This window comes from Petaurus breviceps, unplaced genomic scaffold, assembly GCF_028583685.1.
Source record: "Petaurus breviceps papuanus isolate PSGF00001 unplaced genomic scaffold, PetGlider_PUasm1.0 140, whole genome shotgun sequence".
Classification (NCBI taxonomy): Eukaryota; Metazoa; Chordata; class Mammalia; order Diprotodontia; family Petauridae; genus Petaurus; species Petaurus breviceps.
The window spans coordinates 47,690,290-47,710,580 of record NW_027185698.1 but is presented as its reverse complement, the minus strand read 5'-3'; the positions used below and the strand labels follow the sequence as shown (position 1 = coordinate 47,710,580).

Here is a 20,291-nt window from a genome sequence, read left to right as displayed (position 1 = left end):
AGAGGACTGAAAGTTTGAGGGCCTGGGTTCAAGGACTGTCTCTGCCTCTTAGTTGCTGTGCAATTTGGGCAAATGGTTTTCCCTCTCTGAGCTTTATCTGTAAATTGGGAATAAAAATGGACTGCCTCTTTTTCAGGGGCCTGAAAGGGACACACCTAAAAGGCTTCCAAAATGTGAATTGCAGCATTAATGATTCCTCCTTCCTCATTCCTACCCTCCAGATATCATCCTCCCAGACTGGAGGTTGGAAGTTCAAGGACAAACTAGGCAGACCTATACTGCACACCCTGTATTATTACTACAGGGGTTCCTTTGTCCCAGATCATGGATCCCTGAGGGCCCCATGGCCACAAAACTAAATTATTGTTATCATAAGTAGTAATAAAAATGATTCACTTAGATTGAATTTTATAGTTTACAAAGCACTTTCCTGAGAACAGTCCAGTGAGGTGAACATTAATAATCCCATTTTACAGATGTTAAAGATATCTCTGGAAGTGAAATGATTTGCCTAAGGTCCCACATAAGTCGAAAGTAGCAGAAATGCCATTCAAACTCAGCACTTTGGGCTCCAAGTTGAGACTTCTTCCCACTATGCCCTAAGCTCCATCTCATAAAATCAGTTATGATCCACCAAGAACAATGGAGAATCAAATGAGAGGTCACCAGGCACCATGGAAAGGATCAGTCAGATGACTGATGTGGGCCTGGTTCTATCACTTGCTACCTACAAGACCTAGGGCAAATCACTTAATCTTTTTGAGTCTCAGTTTCCTCACCGGTAAAGTGGAGGAGTGGTGGAGGTCCCTTTCAGTTCTGAATCCTAGAACCAATAAGCATATTTAATGCCTGCTATCTGCCCAGGGTTGGCTCGCTTTCTGCACAACAGTCAATAAGCATGGTAAAAAATAAGAAGGTGAAGGAGGGGGCAATTGATCCAAAAAAGCCAGAGGAGTTGGTCCAGGTTCTACTATGAATTTGCTCTGTATGTGCTCTGTGCCTCTGTTTCCCCAAATGTAAAATGAGGAGTCTGGTCTAGATGGTCTCCAAGGTCCTTCCCAGTTGTGATAATCTATACTTCAAAATCCTTCCTTCCTCTAAGACTAGGGACATATCACACTCTGCAGTCCTGTGGCACTGGCCTCCTGGTTCTTCCCCACACCAAGTCCCTCATCTCTCTACTTTGGGCATTTTCATTGTCTGTCCCCCATTCCTGGAATTCTCTGCCTCCTCATCTCTAGCTTCTGGCTTCCTTCTGCTAAACCCACCTTCTAACAAGAAGCCTTTCCCAATCCTGTCTAATTCTAATGCCCTCCCTCTGTTGATCATTTCCAATTTATCCTGTATATAGCTTGTTTGTACTTGGCTGTTTGCATGCTGTCACCCCCATTAGATTGTGACTTTCTTGAGAGAAGGGACTATCTTTTGCCTGTTTTTGTATCCTCAGACCTTAGCTCAGTGCCCAGAACATAGTAGGTATTAATAAATGTTTGCTGACTTGAGAAGATGCCAACATGTAGTGACAGAAAGAGTTTTCTCATCTGGGAGACCCTCTACACCAATACAGAGTAAAACAGCTCCAGTTCCTGTCTCTGTCTATCCCAACTTAACATTCTACAATTCACAAAATGAATGGGTTGGGCTAATCCTTCAGCCAGCCTGTGGCTATCAGGACAGCTGTGTGAAGAGTGGCATCCTGGTCTCCAGAGAGCTGGATTGTGCCCTCACTGACCTGATTGAGATGGACACAGAGACTTCCACTGGAAGGGCTACTGGACTCCCAGTTTTACCCTCACATAACCAGGGCATTGCCACCTTTCCTCACACCAAACCTTCTATGGTCTCATCTAAATCCAAACCATGGCTTCATTTGAATACCAGTTTCCCCAGGAAGCTCTCTCTGACCACATCCTGAAGTGACCTCTCCCTCCTTGAACCATCCAGAGCATTGTCTATACCCGTCACTCAGCCCTGACTACATGTGTGGAGACTGTCTCCCCAGCAAGACAGTGAGCCCCCTGATCCCTAAGGACAGGGCTCTGATCTGCTTCTTTGTCTCTGTCTCCCCCCAACACCCAGCACTGGGCTCTGCATAGAAAAGGATGCCCATGAAAGGCCAACAGCAAGGAGGGGTGGGGGTGGCCCACAACCAAAGCTCCCAGAATGTTCCTATTTGTCCCTCAGCTCCCCCAACCAACAGGAACAATGTCAATTCAACACATTCCACCTGTGGGTATAGACTGCTCAGTGCTGGGGAAGATAGAAAGCTTAGAAATTATCTAGACCTTGCTTCCCAGAGCTTACTTTCTACTAGAAGGCAGAAATAACCATATTTCATCACACTATGAAAAATGTTTCTGAGAAATACAAAATGCTATGAAGAGAGGATAGGTCCTTCCAGACTTGAGGTTAGAATGAGGACAGAGGTTTGGTGGAAAGTGATGTCTAGCAGGTCAATATACCCAATAAACCCTTTTCTCTCCAGGCTAAACCCAGGACTTTGAATTAAACAGTTACTCATCCCTCCAGTGTCCATACAGAGACCCCCAAACCTAACCTGGCCTGGCCTACTCTCCAATTCTGTGGTCCTCACCCCAGGTCAAGTATCCAAGCTATACATCTGGAGGGGCTTTAAACCCTGGGAGTGAGTTCAAGGTTCCTGCTTTGCCCCAGGAGGCTCTCAAGGATCCAAGGATGGAATGTGCTGCTGAGTGGGGCTTGAAGGGTCCCAGTCAGGGATCTGTACTTGGGAAGGGGGTCTGGGAGTCCCCGCACTCACCCTCGCACTGAAAGCCGGCCAGTCCCCAGATGAAGTCGGTGCAGTAGTGGCAGAAGGTGGGTTTGGTGAGGGTGACCTTCCTGAAGCTGTGGCCCGGAGGAGCGGCGGGGGGCGTCGAGGGCTTGGGGCCCGGCTCCTGTCCCTGCCCCGGCCCGGCACCCTGCCCCTGGCCCGTGTGGCCGGGCTGCGGGCGGCCCTTGCCGCCGCCGCCGAGCTGGGGGCTGGAGGCCGGGCTCCCCAGACGGGAGCCGGAGCCCGAGCCCGAGCCCGAGCCTGAGCTGCCGCCGCCGCCGCCGCCGCCGAACCAGGAGCGAGCGCCCGTGGCCGCCGCCGCCGCCATCCGGCCCGCAGCCTGCCGGGGGCTTAGGCGCGGGGCGCCCAGGGCGCACAGGGGGTGCCAAGCTCCGCAGTCCGCATGGGCCCGGCCGGGGACTACAGCCGGGAGACTGCACACAGCTTCCGACTGGCGGCCAGACCTTGGCCACAGAGCTACTGAGCATGCCCAGAGGCGCCGGCTCCGGGCACACGGGCGCAGGGGGAGGGACCGTAGGGGACGGGGCGGAGCGGGGCGGGGTCGCCTCCGGGCTGGGGACCCCGCAGGTGCGAGGAGGTGCGGACTTGGGGCAGCCTGTAGGACTTGGGCGCCAGGGAAGGGAGGACGGTAACAGAGCGCGCGGTGGAACCAGCCCTTCCCACCGCCTCTCACTCCTCGCCAGCAACTTTAAACGCGGAGGAGTAGGGGATACATTAGCTCTCCCCGAGGTCATCACTGTCACTTTACAAAGGAGGAAACTGAGGCCTAGAGAGGAGAAAGGATTCGCTCCAAAGTGTCACAGTGAGTTAGTGGAAGAGCCAGGACTAGCGATCCCGCCTGGCCTCTGTCGCGCAGATACTCTAAGTGCTTTCCAGGCTCAGCTCCGGGGACATCTCCTACTGAGAAACCTTTCCTCCTATTATCTTGCATTTACTTATCTGTTTACTTGTTTCTATCCGCCTGTAGGGCGTAAGAAAAATAAACAATAACTGACATTTATATAGAAGTTTCAAATTTGCAAAGCACTTCACATAAATTATCTCATTTGAGCCCCACAACTAACTCTGTGAGTTAGGTACTATAGGCATTATGGGAAGGCATTTCTAGTTGAGGAAACTGGGGTTCAAAGACTTCTCTATTGGCATAGAGTTAGTGAGCCTCAGAAGTAGAATCTGAACTCAAAACTTTCCTGATTCCTAAGTTTAGCGTTATCTTTCTCCATTTGATGTAATGGAAAGCATACTGAACCTGAAATCAGATGACCTGGGTTCAAATTCTGCCTCTGAGGCTTACTACCTGTTATTCTAACCAAGTCACTTTAACTTCTTTGGGCCTCAGTTTCCCTATTTGTAAAATGATGAACAGGAGTGAATTAGACAGCCTCTTCTGTCTCTTCCAAGGATGATTATTTATTATTTCATTCCTGACATTGCTACCCCAGCTGGTAGTATCATATACCTAACACAGAATAGGGGCTTATGGAATTGAGTTGAACTCTGTCCCCAAGTCAGGGGCTGTCCCCAACCCTGTGCTGTGCTTCTCCTATTCTATCTCAGGAGACTTGCTGCTCACCTGGACCCAGAGGAGGAGGTTCCTTCAGGTCACAACCTGGATTCCCTCTGCATTTTCTAGGGCACCCAGGATTCCCAGGCAGAAATAGAGGCAGTTTAGTGCACAGAGTATTGATTTTTGGAGTCTGGAGAGCTCTGGGTTCCCTCCTGGCTCTGCCCTTTATTAATTTTGTAACTTGGGATACAAGTCTGAGCCTCTCCCTGAGCCTCAGTTTCCCCTTCAGTAAAATAAGAGAGTTAGACTAGACCTTTAAGATCCATTCCAACTCTAAGATGCCGGAAATGCGTTTTCCTTCCTGAGTTCTGGGCTTGCTGGGCAGCTTTCTTTTGTATCTGCCGTGATTTCATTTTTATTATAGTTCTTAGAGCCCTTGTTGCTTCTCTTCTGCTAGATTGGGAGCTTGCTGAGAGCAGAAATCAGGCCCTATTCATCTCTTACACCCCCCCCAGCGTGCAGCCCAGAACAAATGCTTCTAAGTGTTTTTGAACTGAATTTTCTGCTGCATTATGCAGAAATTACAGCTCTACAGCCCAGCACTTTACAAGAAAAGGTTTTAGATCTTCTTCCTTTTGTTGGTGCCAACTATGAACTGGCTGATTTGCTAAGAATAATGATGGGCATTCACATAGTACTTTAAGGTTCATAACATGCTTTACAATTATTCTCTGATTTGTTTCCCCCTCATAACAACCCTGGGAGGTAGGTATTATTATTATCATTCCTGCTTTTTGGATGGGGAAACTGAGGCAGACAGTGGTTAAATGGCTTGCCCAGCACCACATAGCTAGTGCCTGAGGGGAGATTTGAACTCAGGACTACTTGAATCTAGGTCCATCTTTCTCTCCAGTGTGCTATCTCTTTAAATGAAATTACAAATCCATTAAAGTGTTGGAATGGGGAGGCTACATGGTACAGTGAATAGAGCACTGGCCCTGGAGTCAGGAGGACCTGAGTTCAAATCCAGCCTCAGACAATTAACACAAAAACTAGCCATGTTGCCTTGGGCAAGTCACTTAACCCCAATTGCCCTACATTCCCCCTTCCAAAAAACAAAAAAAGTGAAAAAAGTGTTGGAGTATGGTTAAGTGGTGGCCTTTTGATTCAACTCAAGTAGAATATTATTGAGGATCCTTCCGTGCTCAGTTCTAGTCTGCTGGAACAGAGAAGGAGCAGTTCTCAGAGAGCTAACTGTGGGGAAGAACACATAGCACAGAATATAGAACAAAAAAAAGACAGGAGAGAACAGAAATGAATCAAATGTTAAATAGCATCACTCTTTCAACAAGTTGAGTGCTTACTACATACAAGACCTTCCATGCTGCACGGTGGGGGGATGATCGCTTTAGAGGTCCTCAAACGAGACTCCCACTGTATCAGGAATCACTTCCCTGACAGATCTTCAGTCAACCTCTGCTGAATACTTCTAGTGTTTCGAGTCTCACCACCTCCTGCAGGACCCATTTACATTGCCAGGAAGCTCTGATAAGGAACTCCTTCCCTTCTATTTGGCTAAATCTGACTTCCAGTAACATTTCTGATACTTGAAATCTGAAATCTCTTCTTCTCTCTTCCTCTTTTTTCCAAGTTAACCATTCCTAAAACCTTAAGCTAATCTTCAGTTCCAGTTGATTGAGATTCTCTCTCTGTCTCTCTCCCTGTCTCCCTCTCTCTGTCTCTCATTCTCTGTCTCTGTCTCTCTCTGGTCCTGATTCTGTCATCCCACTTGTTGTTCCAGTTTCACAATGTCATCTAAAATTTTGATAAGCATCCAAACCATTGAGACAAATGTTGACCAGAGTCCAAACAGATCCTTGGACTATGACACCAGAAATCTGCCTCTAGGTCAGTGATATAAAACTCACCCCAGCAAGCAGCATAATGATTCAGAAAGCAACATATCTGTGTTCTACTGTATTTTTATTTTGTTAATTATTTCCCAATTACATTTTAACCTGGTGGGAATGTTGCCTACCTTGTGGGCCACAAAGCTGGCCTGTAGCCTCAGACATTTCTGTTCTAAGGTGATCCCACTTTTCATCACATGCAGTCATTCAGTTTGGAGCATATCTAACTTCAGCAAGGATTTCTACACATGTCTATTAAGCATTTTCCATGGGCAAGGTCCTATCTTTCACACAGGGGGTTACAGAGATAGGTATGATACAAACTCTGCCTTCAAGATGTCTACACCTAAGTATTGTACCATTATCTAGCCTCCAGCTCTCCATCTTGACCACAATGAAATTAAATCATACTGGGGCAGCTAGGTGGCGCAGTGAATAGAGCACGGGCCCTGGACTCAAGGGACCTGAGTTCAAATCTAACCTCAGACACTTAACACAAAAGCTAGCTGTGTGACCTTGGGCAAATCACTTAACCCCAACTGCTCTCCAAAAAGCAAAAAAAAAAAAAAGATCAATCATATTAAACATACTGTATGCAGCAGTTTCCTGTTCTAACCATTTAATTAACCACTCAAAGGAGGGGGAATAGATAGTAAGTGCCATAGGGATGTATAAAAGGAAGAGGTCAGTGAGATAGGAGTTAGTCAGGAAAGGCATCTTATCTTGCAGGAGGAGAGAAGGAGAGTAGAGAGGGTGAGATAAGTCCTAAAGGATGGGTAGACTCAAATGTTCCAAGTGTTCAATGGCCTCAATAGTCTGGTACTAACCTAACTTTCTTTTTTTTCCCTTTTTCAAAAATTAATTTGGGGGCAGATAGGTGATGCAGTGAATAGAGCACAGGCCCTGAAGTCAGGAGGACCTGAGTTCAAATCTGGACTCAGACACTTGACACACTTACTAGCTGTGTAATGTTGTACAAGTCACTTAACCTCAATTGCCCTGCCTTCCCCACTCCAAAAAAATTAATTTATTTTTAGTTTTCAACATTTATTTCCATAAGATTTTGAGTTCTAAATTTCCCCCCCCCATCCTTCCCCTCTCCCCTCTCCAAGACAGCATGCAATCTGATACAGGCTCTACACATACATTCATATGAAACATTTTCACATTAGTCATGTTGTAAAGAAGAATTAAAAACAATGGGAGGAACCATGAGAAAGAAGAAATAAAACAAAACAAAAAAGAGAGCAAATAGTCTGCTTCAATCTGCATTCAGACTCCATAGTTCCTTCTCTGGAGGTGGACAGCATTTTCCATCATGAGTCTTTTGGAATTGTCTTAGATCCTTGTATTACTAAGAAGAGATAAGTCCATCAAAACTGGTCAACACATAATATTACTGTAACTGTACAATGTTCTCCTCCACCTTAATTTTCCTATACATTCTCCTGCTTCTCTCCATCAAGTGGCCTGAGCTCTAGCCAAATTGACCCCCAGCATACATGTGTTGTGCTTGGCCACCTTCATGCCTTTCATTATGCTCTTCTCTTCCTGGGATATTCCCCGTGCCTTCAATCTCTACCTGTGAAAATCCCAAGTATCCTTCAAAATCCAGCTCAAATGGCACCTCTGTCACCAAGGTATTCTTGAGTCCCTCCAGTTAGGAGCAACCTTCATCTTATGACCTCAAATAGGACTCCTGCACTTCCTTACATATATTTACTATATAATTTCATGTAGTATAATTGTGTGTGTCTCATCCCCCTACAGAGACTGTAAGCTCCATGACAGCAGTTCCTAGGTATTGTTTAATCTTTGGGTCTTTCCCTTTGTTGTTGTTGTTGAGTAGTTTTCAGTCATTTCCAACTCTCCGTGACTCCGTTTGGGGTTTTCTTGGCAAAGACACTGGAGTGGTTTGCCATTTCCTTCTCCAGCTCATTTTACAAATGAGGAAACTTTTCTGTACACTGTGAGCACTTAATAACTATGATTTGAATTTAAATGAATTGGATGGAGACAGGAAATATATTTCCAGGCAGGGGGAAGTCTTCTGCAAAAACTCAGAAATGTCAATGAACCTGATGTCCCAAGGAGTGGTTTAGGTAGCTAGACGGGAGGGGCTTGAGTTAAGAAGGACAGGACATAAGATTTGGAGTAGCAGGATAGAGCCAGGTGGTAAATGGCCTTGAATGCCAAGATAAATAGTCTAGGTTTGCCCTGCTAAACAAGGGCAATGACTGACTTTTTCCTAACTCCATCTGGATGGGTTCTCTCTTCTCTGAAGAACCAGACCTTATAATTGTGGGTGCAGGGGCTTCATATTTTCTCAAAACATTTCCTCATCCATCACCTCATATATCAAGGGCTCAACACCAAAAGAAATTTACTGAGAATCTCTTACATGTAATCATCTTCCTGATATTCTCTCACATCTGTAAGGAACTTAACAGCTTCCAAAACACTTTAGCATTCATTATTTTAACACTCTGAGGACCTGGGATTTCACTGTGGCAGACTCTCCCTCTGTGCCTCAGTAGCCAGTATTTAAAAGTTGCAGTGATGCAACTTGGGTAATTTCATCCCTTGTTGGCTGCTCTTCTAAGGATCTCTGCCTCTAACCAGGAAGGCCTACACTGTCCTGGAAACATTATTCCTGAACTTGTACTCAATGGCATCAGAGAGCCAAAGACTGAAGGGGTCTTAAGAGATTGTCTGTCCAACCCACTGGCTTAGACTCCAAGAATCCAGTATCATTTTTGCCCATTCAGGAAGCTTTGGGGGAAACACTTTAGTAGAGGTGTATCATACATAGGGATGGGGCTGGCCTGGGGGTTTACTGTGATGAGGAACTCCTTGAAGAGGAAACTCCCTCTACCAATGGAGGTCTGTGCCTTTTCTGCTACTTCTAGTCTTAGAGGGCTGCCTTGAGCACTGAGAGGATAAATAACATTCCCAGGGTCACACAGTCAATAGAAGCCTTTATTTAGGACCTGAGTTGAGGAGAGGACACAAGATCTGGAGTAGCAGGATAGAGCCAGGTGGTAAATGGCCCTGAATGCCAATATAAATAGTTCAGTCTTGTCCTACTAAACAATAGGCAATGACTGACCTTTTCCTAACTCTGTCTGGGTGAGTTCTCTTTCTTCTCTGAGGAACCAGACCTCATAATTGTGGATGCAGGGGCTTCATATTTTCTCAAAGCATTTCCTTATCCATCACCTCATATGTGTCAGGTGCTATGCTAATTTAAAAAAAAAAAAACAAATATTATCAGGGGCAGCTAGGTGGCTCAGTGAGTAGAGCACTGGCCCTGGAGTCAGGAGGACTTGAGTTCAAGTCTAATCCCAGATACTTAACACTAGCTGTGTGACCTTGGGAAAGTCACTTAATCTCAGTTGCCCTGCCTTCCCCCCCAAAAAAAAGAGCAACCCCCCCCAAATATTATCTCTTTTGATTCTCACAACAATCTACCACAAGGTAGGCACTGTTATTTTCCCCTTTCTACAGTTGAAGAAACTGAGGCAAGTAGCAGTTAAATGATTTGTCCAGGGTTATTGAGCTAGTACATGTCTGAGGCTAGATTTGAATTCAGAGCTCCTGGATTCCATGCCTAGTACTCTCTCAACTTCACCACCAGCTGCCTTTATGGGTCAGAGATTGATAACAACAACAATAATAATTCCCATTTCTATAGCCAGCCCTTCAAGGTTTATTTACAAAAAGCTTTCCGTATGACATCCTTATGAGCTAAGTTGTATAAATATTATCATCCCTATCATTCAGATGAGAAAACTGAGGCTCCCAGATGCTATGACTTCTCATTCCTCACTTGTGACTCTATACTTCACTACCCTGTCTCAGCTTCCTTCTCATGACCAAATTTCCCGCATACCTTGTGGCTTTCTCACTCTGGAACATCCTTTCATCCCAAGAATGCCCTTCTCCCACTGGGGAGCTACGCCTAAAACCTCCATTTTGAGGGGGCCCCGGGCCAGTCCTTCCCTTCTCTTCTGTCTCTGTTCCGGACTCTCCCCGCTCCATTCTCCCGAGGCTGCCTTCTCCTCTACCTCTTCCACTTTTCCAGGTAGTCTCTCATTTAAGGGGAAGCTCTCTGAGGGCAGGGATTGTCTTTCTTGCTTGTATTCATTTCCTCAGGGCCTGGCACATAATTCGTGCTTAATGAATGTTTTTTGACTGACTGACTTAACCATGGTCACAAGGCCAATAAATGTGGGAGCTGGGACCCGAAATTTATCTTGTGACTTCCAAACCTCTGAACTTGACCTCGATATCCTACTATTTTTCACGATCCCCTGTGATCCCCACACCATCACTATGACAAAGGCAGGGGGAGCATTACTATACCCCTTTTACAGAAGCTAACAGTGAGTTTCAGAGAAAGGACAAGAGCCAGAAAATGACAGACACTAGTCTAGAAACTAGGCTTGTGGTACAGGGTTCAGCTTACAGTGGTATAGGGCGGCATAAAGTTTTGTGTGTCTAGATGTGGAGGAGGCCTTCAGTTTCTAACCCAACTGACAGAGATATAACCTAAGGCAGGGGTGGGGAGCCTTTGGCCTCAAGGACACACATGGTCCTCTAGGTCCTCAAGTGTAGCCCTTTGACTGAATCCAAATTTCATGAAACAAATACCCTTAATAAAAGGATCTGGTCTGTAAAATTTGGACTCAGTCAAAAGGCCACACCCAAGGACTAGGCCATTTGTGGCTTCACCTCTGACCTAAGGGGTAAAAATTTAATATTAAAAAACAAAAACTTTAGTAAGTTACCACATTCAAGGGCCTGCTCAGGACTTTAGCTATTGCTTCCCTCCACCCCCACCCCCGCCTCTCCTTCCCCAGGTCCTGTTCTCTCTTTGTACAATCTGACCTAATGCTGGGAGCAAACTCCTGCTCTCCCAGTCTTACAAAGCCATCCTTCAAGGCTCAGCTCCTAGACACTGTACTCTCCCCTGAAGCCTGCCCTGTTTTCTTTCTGCTAGAAACGACCCCTCCCTCCTTATTTTCCCGGAGCTCCGAGGAAAGAGTCTAGGCTTAGATCCCCACCCTCTCTGGTGTCAAGCTTATCTCTCTACTTGCACTAACTCTCCAAGGAGGAAGAATTCAATCTTTGTTTGCACAGGTTGCTTGGTAAACTTTAAGTGAAAGTTAGTGAAAAGAATGCTGGATTGAGAGTCAGAAGACCTAGGGAAGTCACTTCTTTCTGAGCCAGTTTCTTCATCTGCAAAAGGAGGCTTCTAAGGGCTCTTCCAGGTCTAAATCTATGGTCCTATGATTATTGTGATGGACTTGGCCGGGAAAGACAAGCTGGGTCTGAATTTGGAGTCAGAAGACCTAGATTCCAAGTACCTGTTCTGCCATTTACTAGCTGTGTGACCTTGAATGACCTCTCTGAGCAATGAGAAGCTGGACTCCGCGGCCTCTACCCCTGACAGCTCCTGATTCTAGGATTCGGATCCCAGATCACTGGACTCTAACCCTTTCTCCCAGGCAGGGTTCTAGCTCTTTCCCGGTGGGCAGGCTTCAGGAACACCCCCACCCCGCCCCCAATGCGACTCAAGGCTGCCCGGAAGAGATGGATCAGGAAGCAGCTGCTGCAGACGCAGGAAACCAATAGGGAGGTTCCGTTCTCCCGGGAGTGGGAGTGGGGCTTCTTGCCGGGAGCGCGGAGGAGGCGGGCCGCAATTCCGGGGCTGCGCGCTCTCTCCTGGGGAGGCTCGAGCGAAGCGGGGTGCCGCTGGGCGAGGAGGGGCGGGCCCTCTGCCTTCCCCCGAGGAGCCGGAAGCCGGCTGCCCGCTGCGGGAGCTAGCTACATTTTAGCGGAGACTGGCGACTCTGTAGCGGCTCTGGGCAGGCGCCTGGATGGGGGCTCGGAGTGCGTGGGCCGAGGCTCTCCTGCTGCTCCTGGCCCTGCTGCCGCGGACCTTCGCCTCCTGTCTCTTCTCGGTGGACGCCTCCACTGCCACCGGGCAGCTGAAGCCTTTCTGGAAGAGCACCGGCTTCTGGTAGGCCGAGTCCGCCTCCCCGCGGCCAGTGCCTGGGACGCCTCTGCCTATCCCCTGGCTAGGACGTAGTAATTAATGCACGCTGGGACCCAGGGGACTTGGACGCCAGGCACTCGTACATGGGCCGCGTCCTGGATGCTTTAGGGTTGGAGCTCGAGCACCACAGTCAGGGAGAGGCGAAAGAAGGGTCCTTCCCGCCCCCCAAAAGAAACTAGCAGGGCTTTCCCCCCTCACCCCGCTCTGGATTGTTTTCTCTGGTTTCAAAGGTGGCGGGCTGTTTGAGGGATTGGAGACCCAGCTGAGTAGTGCTTTGGGACTAGATCCAAGGGATCCCAATGATAAGATTCCGGGAGAGAAATCTAGGAGTGGATGGAGGGCGCCACGAAAATTCAGTGAAGGGAAGCCTAAGGGTAAGGAGGGCCAGAGTTTGGGTCTTAGCTATCCCCATGACTCTTAGTGCGGGAAAGGGTCTGGCCTAACACACCTGAAGGGAATCCCTTCCACTTGTAGCCATGACCAGTGGCCACCTAGCTTTCTCTTGAATACCTCTGGTGATAAATAATCATCTATCCTCTGAAGCGATCACTTCTGTCTTAGGGAGCTCTATTTATTGGGAAGTTTTTCCTTGTACTCAACCAAAATCTGGCCCCTGAAACTTTCTGCTTCAGATCTAGTTCCGTTCTCTTGGGTCAAGCACAAATCTGACCTTTCCCTCCCGTGACAGCCCTTCATATACTTCAAGGCAGAGATCATGTTCCCAGGAAGTTTTACTTGCACACAGTAGGCACTTTATACTTGCTGAACTGACTTGAATCCAAGTTAAATTAATAGTTCCTCAGCTGAATCTCTTGTGACCTGCAGACTGCTCGGTCATCAGCATCATGGAAGAGTCAGTCACAGATCCTTAGATATGCAGTTCCTCATAGTACTTGAAGGGAAAAAAATAAATCACACACATACACATAATGTATGTCTCACACAATGTCACTGAACTGGTAGGTGAGAGTCTCTGACAGTAACTGAACTTCCTAGAGATAAAGCATCTGGTACTCACTTGGTCTTAATAGAAACTTCAGCTCTTCTAAGGGGGAAGGAGCCTATTAGCTCCACACAGGTCTCTAAAACAGTAGGTGGTCAGGGATCGTTTCCTGAATGAAGGACTGTGAGTAAAATGATGACATCTTTATTCCATGTTTCAAATATCTGTGATTTCCCTTATACGGATTCTCCCTCCACCAACAGGGACTAAGAAACCTCTCTATACCTTACTAGATGTCGTTCTTTGGTGTCTCCTCTACTCTCATCAGCTCAAGCCCTCACTAGTTGTATTCCCTCCATCCTTAGGGAGCCAGTAGTAACAAGCACTGCAGTTCCATTTAACCACTTACCATCCATCAGCTTTTACAAAAGGATATTTACTTTGAGGACTTGGCCACAGCTGACACAGTCTTTTCTCCCAGCCCGTTAGGGGAATACTCATTCCTATACTATATGTCTCTGGAAAGAATAGAGTTGGCTTAGCTCTGTTCCTCCATAATATTGGTCTCACAAACTTCATATTCAAATTCAATATGACTGCTGAATAAACCTGCCTCTCAGCTTTTGCTGGACTGGGACCCTGGTCCCAAAGATCATTCCTTGCTCCTCAGGGCTTGATGCTGGACTGACTGTAAAACCCAGATATGGAAATGAGGGGATGCTGCCAAGGAGCCCTTTGGACATTTAGAATTCCCAAAATTAAATCTCTGCACTCCCCTCAGATGCCGCAAGTGAAGAAATCACTGAGATTCCTCTAGAGGAGAAGGAGGCAGAGATCATAGCTGAAGCTGGCAAGCCTTCTTGAATTCCTCTGCAGCCCATCAAATAGCCTCCTCTTCATCACAGTTAGGTGACTGGAACCAGTCACAGAATGTCTATGAATATTCCATGGTTTGTCTCTCCAAAGCACTTTCTTTACATGTCATCACAGTTCTCTCAGAAGCTATTCCCCAGTGTTCTTAACATGGAGAGGAAACTTCTTCTTAGCAAAGGGCTAGATATCTTCACTGATTTCATCATTTGTTGACCTGAATTAAGATGAATGGCAGTGAATTCCATTGATGGCAAAGGTGGCATGGTAGCTAAGAGAATCACCAAAGATGTAAAGTTAGAGATATCCAGGTGACTTGAGTTGTTAAAAGGAGAATCTGCAAGCTTCTACTACCAGAGATATAACTAAGTTGGAGCAGTCAGGGCTTTCTCCCAGATGGAAATTTCTAAATTTGCATTGATATCTTTTGTTTTTATAAAATTTCATTTCCCAGCATACATATCTACCTCTCCATCAGAAAGTCATCCTTTATAACAAAGAATGAAAAAGAGGAGAGAGAAAGCATTTCATTAAAATGGATCAACATACCCCGAACAAGACATTTATATTTGAAGACCTGACCAATTTGCAAATTTTTGAAATTTTTGCTTGGCTATACATATTTTCTCTGAAGGATTTTTTCTTCTTTTTTTAAATTTGTTGGATCAGGGAGAGGTAGGAAGGAGAGACAATAAATACTTGTTAATTAAAAAAAAAAAAACAGAGGTAACAGCTGCCTTAAAAGGCAGTGATTTCCCTATGGCTAGAAAAGTTCAAACATAGGCTAAATGATCCATTTGTTAAGAATACCATGGAAAGTATTCCCACATTGACTAGAAAGTTGTACACTATATGGCCTCTAGAGTAGCTGAATTGATTATTTCATGTTTCTAGGTACTCAACACATACCTGTTAGGTATGCTTTGCCCAAGGGTGCATTAAGCATGAGGTATCCATGAAGATTGCTTGGGAGTGACATTTTTTCCTTGATCTTTTTGGTTTTTCCAGCCCTCCTCTGCCCCATGAAAAGTCAGACCTGTATGATCTCAGCAAAGACCAGCAGCTCAATCTTGCCTATATTTCGTCTGTCCCTCACCGGGGCATTGAACAGGTCAGGACTCACTGGTTACTGGACCTTGTCACAGCCAGGTGAGTCCTGTTGATTTTCTGGGGAACTATACAGGCAGCCATGAAACTCACATGAGAGAAACACAGGGCTATGTCTTCCATCTAAGGTGGTATGATGGAAGGAAGCCAGGACTAGGAACCAAGAGGTTCCTGTTCTAGGTTCAGCTCTATTTTCCAGCTGCAAGACCTTGGCCAAATCATTTCTCCTCTCTGGGCTTCACTTCCTTTATCTATAAAATGGAGATCGTTATACCTGCACTTTCTGCTTTGTAGATTCATGTGACAGAAGTACTTTGCAAATGTTAAAGTGTCATAAAAATGTTATTATACTAATATTATTATTGATAGGGGGAAGGTAAGAGAGTAAGCATTTATATAGCATGTATATATACATATATATTTATATAGCATGTACCAAGAAGTGCTAAGAACTTTACAAATATTATCTCATTTGATTCTCAAAACAATCCTGTTTTGAGGTAAGTGCTGTTATTATCCCTATTTTGTTGTCGTTCGATTGTTTTAGTTGTATCTGATTCTTCATGACCCCATTTGGGGTTTTCTTGGCAAAGATACTGGAGTGGTTCATTTGCCATTTCCTTCTTCAGCTCATTTTACAGATGAGGAAACTGAGGCAAACATAGGTTAAATGACTTACCCAGGGTCATACAGCTAGTAAGTGTCTTAGGCTGGATTTGAATTAGGGTCTTCTTAACTCCAGCATTCTATCCACTTCACTACATGCCAGCTTTTTTATTACATCACTTACTATTCTAGGAATCTCTGATTCCTCTAACATAGATTCTCTCTACACAGACACAGATCATAGCCCCTCTATGTTGGAAGAGAGTTGCTGTGGCTGAGATCTGGCTCGAATATAGAAGTCTCTTCCCTGAGCTAGACTAGTTCTCAGGCAGGGGATACCACATAGTCTATCTCTGAGCTTGTATGCAAAATCTTTCCAGTTTATCTGGCCTTGCCAGAACTTATGCTATCCTGGCATTGCCTGTATGAAGCGAGGGTTAATTTCATGCTATAATTTAGCTTGGGGAGGATACTTGGGGAAGATTATTATGCTTAGCAGAGTCCCTGACACATAGTAGGTGTTTTAAAAATGTTTATTGACTGACTGAGAGTAATAGAGTATTATATTGTTATATTCTAGTATTTAATAGGCAACTAGGTGGCACAATGGATAGAGTATTGGTCTTAGAGTCAGGAAGACCTGAGTTCTAATCCAGGATCATCATTTACCAGCTACATGGTCCTGGGCACATCACTTAGGTAGCACTTGGGACAGCTAGGTATGAGGATAGAGCTCTGAACTTGGAATCAAGAAGACCTGAGTTCAAATTTGGCCTTTGACACTTGTGATGTGACTTTGGACAAGTCACTTAACTTCTGTCTGCCCTCATTTTCCTCATCTGTAAAATAGGGCTAATAATACCTACCTTTCAGGATTATTCTGAGGATCACATGTGACAATGTTTGTGTAGTGTTTTATAAACTCTAAAGCACTATTTAAATACTAGTTATTATCATTAATGTTATTGCTAAGTACTATATGTATTATAGTATATATAATAATAATATAATATAGTACATTAATGACGTATAGGAGAGGAAGTATAGCCTAGTAACTAGAGAACCAATCGAAAATTGGCATTGGCGGAGAAAGCTGCCATACCACAAGTCCTCAGCAGTGACCATAGGGTGATGGAATCTGAGATTTAGAACTAAGAGCGACCTCAGAAGCCATCAAGTCCAACTCATCATTTTATAGATGAGAACACTTTGTCTAGGAAGGGTAAATGTTTTTCCCAGATAATAAGTGTTTGAGGCAGTCTTCCTGACTCCAAGCCCAGAGCCCTGATGAACGCATGGGTCTGGACCCAATATAGTATGATGTTATTAAGCTTTGATAATAATTTGTCTTGTCCAACATTATAAAATCAGCAAACATGTTCTATATACACACCACTGTGAATGGGCCCAGTCTTGATTGATCTCTTCAGCTAAGCAGCTTCACGATTAGCTAGTCCTTGAATGGAAGATGCCAGTGACCTTTCAGTGCTATAAAGAGTCAGAGTAGTCTGCTGGTTAGAGAGCTGCCCTTGGGGTTAAGAAGCACTTCCATTAAGTCCCACTACTGACACTTATTAATAAGTCTTTTAACTTCACAATGTTCCAAGAAATTTTTTAAGATTGTAAGTTGCAAAACAATTTTTGATATGTATTGGTAGAGGGAATTTCCTCACAAGTCTGTTATAAAATGAAGTCACCAATTACTTGTTAAATAAATGACAGTATTAGGTGTGTGTGTGTGGAAAATTTGGAACTCAAAATTTATAAAAATGAATATCAAAATTTATTTTTACAAGTAATTGCCCATCTTAGGGAGAGGGAAGGTAAAGGAGGAAGGAGAAAATTTGGAACTGAAAATTTGAAAAAATGAATGTTAAAATTAATAATATTATAACAATTGAGGTAATGATAAATAATTATTAATATAATATACTATTTCAGTTATTAAACTAAATTATTAGTACTAATTAATAATGATAAACAATTAATATGGTATAATATAATTATAATACTAAATCATTATGATTATACAAATGTGTTCCCTTGCAAAGCCACAGGGAGTTCAGGAGTAAGAGAATATTTGAAGAATCTCTCTCTGTCCCATATCCTACAGAGATATTAACTTCTTTTTTTGGGGGGGGGGAGGCAGGGCAGTTGGGGTTAAGTGACTTGCCCAAGGTCACACAGCTAGTAAGTATGTCAGGTGTCTGAGACTGGATTTGAACTCAGCTCCTCCTGACTCCAGGGCCGGTGCTCTATTCACTGCACTACCTAGCCACCTCGAGAAATATTGACTTCTATATCAGCACCCCATATGAGTAGAATACGTGAAACTCTTTCCAGAGTTCTTTTGAATCAGTTTTCTAGTTTTTATGTCTTCTCTCTGAGGCAGGTTGAACAGGGATTAATGCTGCCCCCATTTGGCAGATGGAGAAACTGAGGCCCAGGGAGGGGAAATGACTTCAGATTCAAGTCAGTGATGGAGCCAGGACCAGAATCCAGGTCTCCTGATTACTAGTTGCCTGAACTTTCTTCTGACAACAGTGTGTAGGAAGGGGAAGAGATGAAAAGCAGAATCCGTTAGGATTCTTTGGTCAGTAGATTGTAAGCTCCTTGAGGGCAGGGTCTGTCTTTGTTTTGGTTCTATTTGTAGCCCCAGTTCTTAGCACAGTGCTTTGCACATAGTGAGCACGTCTATGCTTATTGACTAATGGATAGAGACTTAGAGGAACAGCCTGAAAAAGGGTCCTGATGCCTTGAAATGAATGGGCTCAATTTTTCACATCTGCCTTTTGTCCCCAAAACAGCCACTCTATATTCCTGAGAGAGATCAGTCTGAAGTGCCCTGGCTTGAGTCTGGACTGTGAATGGTGATTGTCAGTGCAGGCTATAGCCTGGTCCTGGAAGGAAGAGATGAAAGTATGGAAGGTGATACAGGGATAGGATGGGCAGGCTTCTCCTCAGCTTCTGTCAGTGGGATACTGAGGGATGAGAACCCCAGCTTCACCTGCCTTTTTCCTTATCCCATTTGGTTGAGGAGGAAGAGAGAAATTAGTGGACAGAACACCACTTAAACTACTATGTAATCTATATATTTCTTACTGGCTGAAAAGAATCTGGAAAAATCTGGCCAAGTTTGGCATAGGGGTTGCCTGCCCCTCTCTCTTCCTCTCTTTCCTTCCCTCTCTCTCCTTTTCCTTCCCTTTCCCTCTCTCTCCCTCCCCCCCCCATCTCTGTCTGTCTGTCTCTCTCTATCTCCCTTTCTCTAATGGTGGATATACTAGGCCTAGAGAAGCCCCTGGGCAGTTAGATGGAAGGAAACTAATTTGACAGAATAACTTAGAAAGTCTAAGTAACATCCTCTCTGGCACTAGGCTGCTTTCCTTCATCTGTACTTCTCTTGACCTTACTTTAGTTATTTCTCAGGCTTCATAATCTTCTCCTCCTAGGAAATGTATGCAAGTGGCCTGTAGCATATAGAGCCATGGAAGGAGAAGAGGGGCCAGATGGTACCAGACTTGGACAGCCAGTTAAGATGGTGTTGGCCGTGTCAGAAGGGAGTGGGTCATTTGGGATCATGGGCGGCAGACTAATGGCTCCTTCCAACTGGACTGAACCTTATTGGTCATATAATTCAGTTCTTCATTTCACATCTATAAAATGGGAATGATGATAGCACCTCCTTCCCAGAATTGCTGTGAGAATCAAGATAATAATATATAATTGTAAAATGCTAGGCATAGTACTTGGCACATAGTAAAAGCTTATAGAAGTGTTGTTTTTATTGTTTTAATTATAACAAGGGAGATAACCAAGTCTTAGCACTCAGCTGGGCAGCTGGGTGGCACAGTGGAGAGAGTGCTGGGCCTGAAGTCAGGAAGACTCATTTTCCTGAGTTCGAATCTGGCCTTAGATACTTTCTAGCTGAGAGAACCTGGACAAGCCACTTAACCCTGTTTGACTCAGTTTCCTCATTTGTAAAATGAGCTGGAGAAGGAAATGGCAAAAGACTTCAGTATCTTCTCCAAGAAAATCCCAAATGGAGTCACAAAGAGTCAGACACCACTGAGAAATGACTGAACAACCACAAAAGTAGTCAGCTAGGTGGTACGGTGGCTAGAGCGCTGGGCCTGGGGTTAAGAAGACCTGAGTTCAAATCTGATCTCAGACCCTTACTAGCTGTGTAACCCTGGGCAAGTATTTTAACCTCGGTCTGCCTCAGTTTTGTCATCTGTTTGGATGATAATAGCACCTACCTGCCAGAGTTGTAAGGATTTGTAAATCACTTAGCACAGTACCTGGCATGTAGTGGACATTTTATAAATGTTTCCTCCCTCCCTCCCTCCCTCCTTCCCTCCCTCTTTCCCTCCCTCCCTTCTTCCTTTCTCCCTTCCTTCCTTCCTTCCTTCCTTCCTTCCTTCCTTCCTTCCAAGGGAAAAGGCCTTGGTTACTTTTAAATAAATTTAAAAATAAAT

General features: G+C 44.9%; 2 protein-coding genes across 4 annotated transcripts in view; one reads left to right on the top strand and one right to left on the bottom strand.

Moving 5' to 3' along the window:
• Positions 1 to 3,282, bottom strand: part of DGKQ (diacylglycerol kinase theta) — a 103,226-nt gene extending 99,944 nt beyond the window's left edge. Inside the window, exon 1 of the mRNA XM_069071692.1 lies at positions 2,780 to 3,282. Coding sequence (XP_068927793.1) covers positions 2,780 to 3,119 — 340 coding nt within the window. The 5' untranslated portion in view covers positions 3,120 to 3,282. The remainder of the gene's footprint in view (positions 1 to 2,779) is intronic.
• An 8,003-nt stretch (positions 3,283 to 11,285) lies between these two features.
• IDUA (alpha-L-iduronidase) overlaps positions 11,286 to 20,291 on the top strand; it is a 71,771-nt gene continuing 62,765 nt past the window's right edge. Inside the window, exons 1-2 of one of the 3 annotated variants that reach the window (XM_069071671.1) lie at positions 11,286 to 12,254; positions 15,112 to 15,252. In XM_069071671.1, coding sequence (XP_068927772.1) covers positions 12,112 to 12,254; positions 15,112 to 15,252 — 284 coding nt within the window. In that variant the 5' untranslated portion in view covers positions 11,286 to 12,111. Of the gene's footprint in view, positions 12,255 to 15,111; positions 15,253 to 20,291 lie in introns of those variants that run through there. The other 2 variants (XM_069071663.1, XM_069071681.1) reach the window with 2 other exon arrangements.